Genomic DNA, 11,785 nt, shown 5'->3' on the forward strand with positions numbered 1-11,785 from the left:
TTGTCCATTTTTAAGAAAATCAATGCGATTTCTTATATAAAAAATTAATTATGTTATGTGTACATCAAAATCAGCCACTAAAATTAGTCATTAATATAAAATATATATTAAAATATAAATATACACTAAAAATAAATTAAACTACAAATATATTATTGATTAATTTTGATAGCTAATTTTGGTATATAAATAATATTTTTAATTAAAAAAAACCACTTTAGTCTCTAATTCTATTTTTTGTGAGACAAGGTGGCTCTTCCATCATTGCAACGGTCAACTCGAAACAAAAAATGCTTAGCCGTTACATTAAGGTGACGAGTTGGTTATTTGAATTGAGCAGAGACCAATTTGTTTCTCTTCACCATCATCTTTAGTGGTGCTGAGCCCATTTTTTTTTCTTGGGCCAATCAGCCACTCTCATATTTTTACCCAATATTCTGCCTCCCATTTGCATCCGCTTACCGAATATTCTTCCTCCCTTCCGTAAATATACATTATTTTGTTGTTTTATCAAAATTATACTATCATATAATGTACTGTATATATATATATATATGTATATGTGTTTTATTTTCCATCAGCCTATCAAACTGAATTGATTTTAATTATACTCTAACAATATCATTTTTCAACTTTTAGAATTATTTTATTTAGTGTATGAATCTTTCAGGAATTTGGTTGTCTGCATTGTTGTCCTAGCTTTGCTGTGTTGCTGATGCTCTGCTTCCTTGATACTATGATGTTCCCGTTCTGCCCCTGCCTCGCCAGAAAGTTGTTGTTGCTGCTGCTCTTAAGGACGAGACAATCACCTTCAACCTTATTCAACCACACAATGCACATACTTGATGTATGCGCTTAGAAAACGTTTTCTACTGGAACATGTTGGATGCAACCCAAGTGAACCTCGTATACATATGCAGCTACATTTAATGCAAGTAACTTTTGTTTTATTACTGGAAAAGTATACTAAGCCAACCATCCAACATACATCATGCAAATTGTAAAGAGCTAGCTACCTGCAGGCACACTTTTGCCCGAGGCAACTCTTATAAATGTGGCCTAAGCATTCAAAAACGATTATCTCCAAAAAAGTGTAACTAACAGAAAAACGATTCCAACTTCCAACTATTATAGTAACTAACTCTAACTACTTGCAGTTAACTTAAATGAGAACCATCTAAGTAATAACAAAGCTTTAGAGATTGAGACTCGCGGAAATCTTGTAAACAACATTCAATTTCAGTAATGCTTTTTTATTCTAACAACTAACTAACAGTCCACATGACATATACATGCACGTATGCATGTTTGTTATTTATATGTTCAAATGGTTATTAAAAATCATAGCAGAAGAGAAGTCCTAGTTTTGTATTAGTGATATCACAGCTGGACTATTGTGACAGACATTCCAGATCTAATACTAAAAATTTGGAACATAATCAAAAGAGATAATTATATATGATATCTCTGGAGTTTATAATTACAGTAAAACTAAATGGTTGAAGGATAATATTTATATAAGAGTTTAGTATTTAAGAACATATCTTATGTTTAATTTTCCGGAAGTATTCAATAATAATTAAAAAAAATTAAGTAAAAACGTGAATCTTTTTCTTATAATATATGTATATTGATAAAAAAACTCAAATTACAATTAAGCATGTTATACTATTATCTTATCTTATTATTATTATGTATATTGATCAAGTCTAATAATGTATAATAACCATCTAAAACATAAAGTAGATTACTTAATCACTTTATAACTTATATACATTTAATGACAAAGACATATTTGACAATCAATCGAAATTCACTGAGAAAAATTTTAACATATTGGAATATTCAAAAATAATATTGGTACACTAAAATTACTCACTAAAATTGGCCACTAATAATATATTTGTGTATAAATATATGTGTGGTTGAGATTAATTTTGATGCACTGACAGTATAAGATATTTTACACAGATTATATCCGTTCTTTTTTATGACCATTCATACGGTTAATATAAAAGTAGTTATTTTTACTGCGAAAATGTTTGGTAACCAAAGAAAATCAGTAAAAAACAGCCAAAAATCAGCCATATAAAAGTAATTATTTTTACTGATATGACTTTACGTAATTGAATGCACGTGTAAAATTATTTTATGATGATAGTATTTTAAAATTAAATTCTGAAAAATAATTAATGAAGCAAACCGTTAACTAATCGTCTGAAGTTTTCTCTCCTTAATTTTCAAAAAAAAAAAAAATCAAAGTTGTTTTGGCAAAAGTTGTTAAATCCTCGTTTGAATCGTGGCCAAATACTGGAGTTCAATTCAGACTATATAATAACAAGAGCATTTTGATGTTCATCATCCGTACCATTGTAGACGCAAATCATTAACAGAAACAAGGTTTAATTCAGAGAGTAAATAAGTGACGAGACTTGAGAAGACAAGCTGAGGGTAACGGTAAATTTTTATAATTTGTTGGATAGAATTTCTTGTTTTATCTTAGTTATAAAAGAAACAACACACTTAATTATTTTTTCTCTTCTTTTTACCTTCATACACCAAAAGTAGCCATAAAATTTAAAGGTTATGCTACGTGTGCACTAAAATTAGCCACCAAAATCAGCCACAAATATAAAATATATGCTGGAATACAAATACATTATAAAAATAAATTAAACCACATATGTATTTATACACAAATATTTTGGTGGCTGATTTTAGTAGCTGATTTTGGTGTATAAATAGCATTTTTCAAATAAAAATGATGTACACAATTATTGAAGTTCTCTATCCTTATTATTAGCCGTGAATAGTATCAAAATCATGTCATAAGTATTACCATTTTAACTTTTTTTTTTGTTTCTATATCTTTTAAGCAAGTTGTCCATGTTATTTTACCGGAAAAAAATTGAGTAACAAGCTAAGCCATAATGGCCCATGTGATTCTGATCTCGTTTTTATTTTTACCGGATTGTATTCATCATTTTAACCATCCGATTCCCCATCCTAGCTCTTTCTTCCCTGTTCTACTTTTTTCTCATGATAATTTTTTCTTTCTTTTTCATTTAGTAGCCTAGTGGACAACCTAAATTTAAAGAATGGCAACAATGTATCATATATGATCTATATATAAGCACTATATGTATCATAAATGATTTTTGTTAGTAAATTTTTAGTGACAATAACATGCTGAATTTAAGTTATGAAACTAGCTAGTAGCATTTAAATGACCTTTCACTTCTTTTATATATATGTGTGTGTGTGAGAGAGAGAGAGAGGGGGTTATGACATTCTATCTTTAGTTTTAAGTTTTAACTAGAAAATATTTTAAATATACTATAATTTTAGATGTTTTAGTATTTTTAATTATTAATCTCAATCATAAAATTAAATTTAATCATTGATTTTAATTATAAAATATATTCATAATTGAGATTAATAACTAAAATCATTAGAGTAGCCGAGAGTATGACACATTTGAAATATTTCCATTACTATATATTATATTTAATTTTCAAATCAAAATTCTTGAGCCGTTTCATTTGTATCGTGATAAATGCAGGTCTATAGCCAATGACAGTGATATAGCATGTGTTTTCTGTCTGTCATCTGATTCATGTATATACTTGGTTATAGAATTTGACATGAGAGTATATGAGACAATAGTATCTTAACTGTGCTTTAAATCAGAAACAATCTTTTGAAAGATAAAACAATGTGAATCAATCATAATTGGATCCATAAAATGAACAAAACCAAGAAATAAAATTATAGGTAATTTAAAGTCAAGTTAAAACCTAAAATGAGTAAGCAAAAGGATTAATCATAAAGTTCTACTAGTCATAGAAGATCTTTAATTTAATATAGTACTGTTATATACATTGATAATAAGAATCTAAAACATCCATCCATATATATATATGCTAATTGCAAGCCAAATGAAAGAAGAAAACCTAGCTAGGTTAATATCTGCTGATACAATGAAAATAAAGGTTAGGCATTAACATAACCCAGCCTTCTATATGCTACTAATTCTTAAATAATAATAATAATACAATTTATTATGTACCTCATAGTTAATTAGTTCTGATATACTTCATTGATCAGTTCACCATTCTGGGCTTCATTTACAATATGCCATCCAATTCTTCTGCTTATATTCATACATGTCTTAATTAGGAGAATATAAAGTTGGCCCAAAATTTAATGTCCATAAATAGTGTAATTAATCAAAATTTAATATGTGCTTAGGGGTACTATTGTGAAATTAAGATTCGTATATATGTTCTCTTCACATACATAATATAATGACATGTTGAAAAGAAAAAAAAAAGAAAAGAAATGTTAAGGTATACATACCTTCATTATTAGGTTTGAGTTTGTGATTGAGAATTATGGATCATGGTGGCCGAGTCTGAGTTCCAAGTCCACTTCATCACTATCTTGCTGGTGAATTCTTCTTCTAATAACATGTTCATCATCACTAGTAGGGCAAATTTGTAGACTCAAATTGGCACCTTGAAGCTCTTGATTCTTGAGATTCATCATAGGCTGATGATGAAATTGATCTAATTGAAATGGTGGTTCATGTTGCTGATGGTTCCTAATTTGATAATCATTAGGTGGTGGTGGTGGAGGTGGATGAAAATACATGTTGTCATAGGTCCTTTGAGAATCGAAAGCGGAGTAAGAGTAAGCATGGGTTGATGATGATGAGAATTTTAGGGACATGAATTCTCCCACTTGATGATTATTGTTGCTAGTACTTGGTGAGTGATGAAGAAGATGAGGCTTGTTCTTGGCCCTATCTTTTCTATGAATATTCATGTGACCCCCTAAAGCTTGAGCATTTGTGAAGCCTCTTCTGCAGAATGTGCAATCATAAGACTTTTTGCTTCCATGATGATCTTGTGCTTCTTCTTCTTCTTCAACTTCTGATGAATTCATGCTTATTGTTTCTTTTTTCTCACAATTCACAACCAAGTTTAATTTGTGATGATATATACTTAGTAAGAATTGAAGATGGAAAAGGGTTTTATATATATATTGAGGAAACGGACAATGTAACGTAAGAGACGTTTCAATTAGAGACAAGAAGAAAAGGACTGAATGAGTCTATGTGGATTTACAAGCGTTTTTGCTGTGCTTATGTTTTTTTCATTATGGGGTAGTTTTTCCTTTATCATAACTTTCTTCAATTTTCTTGCCGCGTCAATGTGACTGATTCTCGTTTACTTATAATTGTAACCAAGCACAATGTTAAGAATGCGTTTTGATTGTTTTCATTCTTTTATTCTTTGTGTCATAGTTATCATTTATCAACTAACTTGCTTTAATTTTATGTGTGCGCTTTTCTATTTTGGCAAAACAGAAGTGAGATAGTACTTTGATTTACTTTTTCCTTCTTTGGCATGTACATCATTTTGGTCTATTCATACATGATGCCCTTGAAAGTTGAAACTAATTTTCAAACATAGCAATGGAAGGATCATAATAGAATTTAATGGGACTATATATAGCTAACAATTTAATTTTAAAAATAATCTCAAAAATAAATAAGAGTAGTTATTTATTTTTAACACTTGTAAAAACTAAGTCATGTCTCCAAATGATATTGAACTACAAGTAAACTTTGGTTTATTGAAGTGATTATTATTAGCACTTATAAACAAATAATAAATTACGTATGTGGATAAAAAGATTAATTAAAAAAGTGTGAGCATTTTACCCTTTAATTTTAATTAATTAGTTTTGCATGATCACATTTTTTGCGGCGCAATTCTTATTTATAATATACGGAGATATTCCCCCAATATATATTATACACTCAAGTGATGAAAAATGGGTTGGAGGGTATATGATATTATTTTATACATTATATAACGAGTGTGAACATGAAAACAGAAAAACGCGTTGAAGTATCTCTATAAATGTCATTTTCATATTCCCTATTTGAAAACAATTGTTGATTCTTGATATATATATTTAGGTTAATGCTAGCTAGTAATATACTTGAATTCAAGTTGCGTGAGCTTTCTAGCCCTACTTCAAAAGGAAGAGACATGTGATATTGTGAACTTATTATTAGCATCATCCATCGATAGTGTAGTAGCTAGTAGTTAGGGTTTAACCTATTTTCGATTCGATGCTTACGTATACATGTCATCATATAAAGTAATGACTAAACTCATCAATTAAATCACTAAATGACTCGGTCTTAGTTCATTCAAAGTTTAAACTCAATAACTCCAATATAATCCAACTAATTAAGATATATATATAAATAATTCATTAAAATAATTTAAATTTATTTTATTTAATATTTATATATATAATAAATAAAATAAAAAATAATAATTTTTGACAATTTTTTTAATATTTTTTATATATCATCAATGTACATATATATCCTATATAATCAAATCAAAGAGAATAATTTTTCGACCGTATAAAACTATTGGTTATCTTGAAGAGAAAGAAATCTATACAAATCAAAACCAAATGTCTCTTTGTATGTAACTGTGAAGGGTTTTATTAGCTGGTTCATGATCAAATTGGATTTGAAGGCGGCACATACATATGAATTTATTTAATTGATTTTCTAGATTGTACGAAATGACAACAGTACCTTATTAGCTTCCTCGTAGTTTCTTATTCAGTTTCTTTCAAGTTTAATGATGAAGAGTTACTATTCAATTCCAATGAGAACAACAATCATAATTGGGCAAATGGAATGTGTCACTGACAATAACATAACTGCCAAACACAGCTTGCTTTAATTTGCCCATTTTATTTTCCTTTAATTGTATTCTTTTGGCTCTTTGCAGATTATGGAATTGATTTTCAACACCCATTACGCCCATTTTCCAAGAAATTGTTATTACTTCCAATGAGACTATGAATTAATCCGATCATGTTAATTATTATGAACTTTAATTTGCAAACTAATTAAGCTTAGCTTGAATATGGAATAATATATAATTTTTATGGGCAACAAAGTTGAGAGGTTTTATGAATCATTAATAGTTTATTAGTAGTAATAATGCTTTTTAACAGATGAATTATAGTTCAAATAGTATAATTTCCTCATATTTACCTAAAGATCGCGAATTCGAGTTACACTCCTAACCTTAAAAAAAAAAAATCTTCTCAACACAATATTTAGAAATAATGATTAATTAAGCGCACAACAACTACGGGTGTATGTGGTTATTTATCATTTGGGTTACATATACACGTTTAATGTGTTTGGTTATTTAGCATTTAGGTCACAGATACAAGTTTAATTCTCTAAAAAGTCTCAATATTTTGTTTTGTTTTTTTTTTCTTTTAAAACACAAATGTAATTCTATACTTCAATTTCTGTTTACTTAAAACAACAAATTGTAACTTTTATATTTAAAAGTTATAATTAAAGAAATTTATTATTTTGTCAACTTTGTCCTTCCTTCTTATGTAATGTATATTGTTATTTCTTTTATGGAATTTTTAGTACTCATTATTTATATAAAATTTTTAATCAATTTTACTAATACAAAAAATTTTTTATGAAACTTTTCTTTGGTATTTTTTGTTTGATTTTGTATAGCTTTTATATTGAATTCTTGAATTAAAATATACTTTGTTTATCGTTGTTAATTTTTTATAATATGAATTATTAATCTTATTAACAAGAACAAATTAAATAAAAAAAAGGAGTATTCAAAAAGAGTATTGAAAAATTTTGACTAAAAGAATATTAAATTTCAACACATAAATTTAAGTTATTTTCAAAAAAATTATAACTAACAAAATGTTGAAAAAAATGTGATTTTGAATAATATAAATTCATATCTTTTTTTAGTAATTTTATCTAAACATAACTTTAAATAATATAATTTAAATAACATTCATTTTATTATAATCTATTTTCATATAAAAATTATCAAACATAAATCATATCAATACTAACTTGTTTTTCATCAAAATCAAATTTAAAAAATCAATTTGATATAAATCTTGTTTTACAAACTTTAGTCTAAACATATACTAATTCAATATTCATTTATTTTTATGTACATATATAGATGACTCTTTAATATACTGCCTTAAATATATATGAGAAAAATCACATTGTTCAATTGATTATGAACTGAATTCTGTGTGAGGTATCAGGCCAGAGTTAAAGATAAGGTGAAGAACAGAGAGAAGGCAAAGAGAAAGAGAAAAAAGTCAATCTGAAATATTTTGTGAAGTGAAGAAAATGAATTTTGCTTAGTCTTCTTTTATAGCTGTCATTGATATATATAGTTAGTGATGTAACTGTCTTAGCTAACTAATAGAGTAACTAACTTGTTCTAGAGACTTCTTGTAAGTTCTATTTGTAACTAACTTCCTAGCTGTCACTCAATTGCAGCTTGCCTTGGCTTTACTGCTGACATCAACCCTACTACTTTGTTCCTTAGGATTTTCTTTGAAGATGATGCTCTTGTTAGAATTGTTGTTGGCTGGCACTCGTTGTGTAACTCTGAGTTTGGATCTGAATTTGAGGAAGTTGAGACTGAAGGTGGGTTTGGTGAAGTTATCAACTATTTGGTCTTGAGAGGGGATGTGCAATATGTTAACCTTCTTTTGTGCTACATGATCTCTTACAAAATACAGGTCAAGTTCAAAATGTTTGCTCTTGCTATGCAAAACTGGGTTTGCAGCCATTAGAACTGCACTTTGGCTGTCACAGTAGAAATTTGGTGTGGTGGAGCATGGAATTTTTATTTCACTCATCAAGTTTTGGATCCAGAGGATTTCAGTCAAGCCTGCAGCTAGCCCTCGATACTCTGCCTCTGTGGAGCTTCTTGAGACTACATTTTTCTTTCTGCTTGACCATGAGACCAGGTTTGGACCTAGGAAGACATAGAATCCACTGGTAGATTTTCTGTCATCAATGTCACTGCCCCAATCTGAATCACTGAAGCCATAGGTTCGACATTCATTAGTTCTTTGAAACCTTAGGCAAAAGTCTATTGTTCCTGCCAGGTATGGTAGGATACACTTAACTGCTTTTCAGTGGCTTTCCAAAGGGGTGTGCATAAACTGAGAGACTTTGTTCATGGCAAAGGTGATTTCGGGTCTGGTGATTGTGGCATATTGGAAGCCACCAACTATGAATCTGTGCAGCGCTGGGTTGTGGTGGACATCATCACCATGAGCTGATAGCTTGAGATTGGAGACCATGCGTGTTGGTACGGCTTTGGCGTCGCGCATTCCCGCTTTGGTAAGGAGGTCCTTAATGTACTTGGTTTGGTATAGGAGTATGTCACTGTCATTGAATTTCACAGCTTCAATACCCAAAAAGTAGCTCATTTCCCCTAAATTCTTGAGTGCAAACACCGCATTCAGTTGCACAATTAGGTCAGAGATTTCAACTTGGGATGACCAAGTAACCAGAATATCGTCCACATACACCAAGACGTAGACGACAGAGGAGTGCGAGAATCTGGTGAAGAGTGAGGTATCCGATTTGGTTTTGGTGAAGCCAAATCGATTTAGGGTTTCCTTCAATTTAGTGAACCATGCACGGGGGGCTTGCTTCAGGCCATATAAGGATTTCTGTAGCTTGCAGACATGATGGGGTTGAGCAAAAGAAATGAATCCTTCGGGTTGAGACATGAAAACGATCTCCTATAAGTCGCCATTTAGGAACGCATTGTTGAAGTCGAACTGCCAAATGGGCCACCCCTTGGAGAGTGCTAGGCTGAGCATGACCCGGACTGTGGGCGGACGGACAACGGGGCTGAACACTTGGTCATAGTTAACCCTTTCTTGCTGGTGGAAGCCCTTTGCAACGAGTCGGGCCTTGTATTTCTGAATGGTGCCATCTGGGTGCTTCTTGATCCGGAACACCCACTTGGAGCCAATCACTGTTGCAGTGTGTGGTGGGGGCTGGGGAACTAGTTGCCAGGTGCTATTGTGCATTAGAGCGCTATACTCTTTTTGCATAGCTTGCTTCCAATGGGGAGTGGCTAGAGCTTGTTAGACATACTGAGGCAGAGAATGGGTGAGGTGATTAGTGAGATTAGAGACAGGGGTGGCGAGCACTGCTACATAGGTTCTGGGTTTGAGGCTTCCTATTTTGCTGCGAGTCTGCATCGGATGCTGGTTAACGACAGCAGGAGGAGGAGGGGGGAATGGCAGTACAATTTCAATGCGGGCAGGCTGGAGAGCACCTAGAGAAGCAGAGGAGGCACTAGCAGAGACATTAGCAGCAGTAGTGTTAGAAACAAAATTATCAGGCAAAGAGACAGGTAAAGTAGATAATGATTCAGGTATTATATTAATTATATTGGATGTATCATGTGATGAATGCAAAGGTAAAGGAGGGCTGGGGGGTTGGGTTGAGGTGGGGAGGGGAGGTTGTGGGATAGTGTGAGTTGGTAGTGGTGCTGGAGTGCCAGCTAGGGGTAGATAGACCAGGGGTAGGGAGGTTTGGGTTGGAGGGGAAGCTAGGCTCGGGTTGGTTTGAGAGGGGAAGAGTTGGTTGTAGAAAAACTCATGTTCATTGAAGATGACATCCCTTGAGGTGTATTCTCTGCCAGTTGGAGAAAGACAGATATATCCCTTGTGGTTTGGGGCATAGCCAAGAAAGATACATTTTTGGGATCTGTGGTTGAATTTGGTTTGGTTGTAGGGTTTTAGGAGAGGGTAACAGGTACATCCAAAAGGTCTAAGAAAGCTATAGTCGGGTTTAATTTTGGTGAGAGCTTCATACGGAGAAATGTTATTCAACTTTGGATTTGGTAGTAAATTGATGAGGTAGGTGGCTGAGAAGGATGCTTCACCCTAAAAGGTTAAGGGAAGGGTTGCTTGGGCTAAGAGGGTTAGGGTAGTTTCTGTGATGTGTCTGTGCTTTCTTTCTACTTTTCTATTTTGTTGGTGGGAGTAAGGGTAGGTGAGTCTGTGTTGGATGCCATTAGTTTCAAGGTATTGGGTGAAGGCTGTAAAGAGGTATTTCTTTCCATTGTCAGTTTGCAAGGCTTTTATCTTTAGTCCTATTTTGAGTTCCATTGCTGCCTTGTACTTTTGGAATGCATCAAAAGCTTGTCCTTTTGTCTGTAGCAGGTAGATGCTGGAATATCTTGTGCTTGCATCGATGAAGCAGATGTAGTACCTGCAGCCAGTTCTACTATACACGGGTGCAGGTCCCCAAAGGTCAGAGAAGATTAGATCTAAAGGTGCATAGCTGGTATGTGAATCAAAGTGAGATAATTGATGAATTTTGCTAGTACAACAAGCATGACACAATGAGGTTTCAAAACTATTTTTATTGCTGGGATTGTTGTCAGTGACATTACACTGTTTCATTACAATAGAGGTGACTTTTTCAGATGGGTGGCCCAATTTTCTGTGCCACAATTGTGCAATAGGACTTAAATTCTTACAAGCTAATAGTACACTTGCTTCTAAGACATTTGCATCCCTAGCTAGTTTATTTACATTTATACTATTTGGAGACATATCACTAGGAAAGTGTGATTCTGTTTCTTTTCTTGCTTGTTGAACTGGACTGTGATTGTTTGATGGTTTGTCTTGTGGCTGTGTTAGTTTTGGTGTTGGTTGTGGGTTGGTGTGGGTAATTGTGACTTTATTTAGTTTTTCTGGTGTAATAGTTGCTGGTATGGATGAGAATTTGAGAGGGGTAAGGGGGTTGGAATTGGTGGTTTGGGAATGTGTCATAACTAGGATGGAAGGATTGGTTGTGTGGATTGTATTAGTGTGAAGGAAAGTGTTTTCTTTTGATTTTTTTTGCAAC

The 11,785-nt window shown here is 32.3% G+C and overlaps 1 protein-coding gene across 1 annotated transcript; it reads right to left on the reverse strand.

Annotated features, from left to right (window-relative positions):
* LOC107615854 (zinc finger protein 8-like) lies at window positions 4,393-4,947 on the reverse strand. Its single transcript, XM_016317872.1, has one exon. The coding sequence runs from the start codon at window positions 4,945-4,947 to the stop codon at window positions 4,393-4,395; it is 555 nt and encodes a 184-aa protein (XP_016173358.1).

This window comes from Arachis ipaensis, chromosome B09 (assembly GCF_000816755.2).
Source record: "Arachis ipaensis cultivar K30076 chromosome B09, Araip1.1, whole genome shotgun sequence".
Lineage (NCBI taxonomy): Eukaryota > Viridiplantae > Streptophyta > Magnoliopsida > Fabales > Fabaceae > Arachis > Arachis ipaensis.

What these genes read in the sequence shown, in the direction of transcription:
- LOC107615854 (XM_016317872.1), bottom strand. Translation starts at nt 4,947, where the DNA reads ATGAATTCATCAGAAGTTGAAGAAGAAGAAGAAGCACAAGATCATCAT.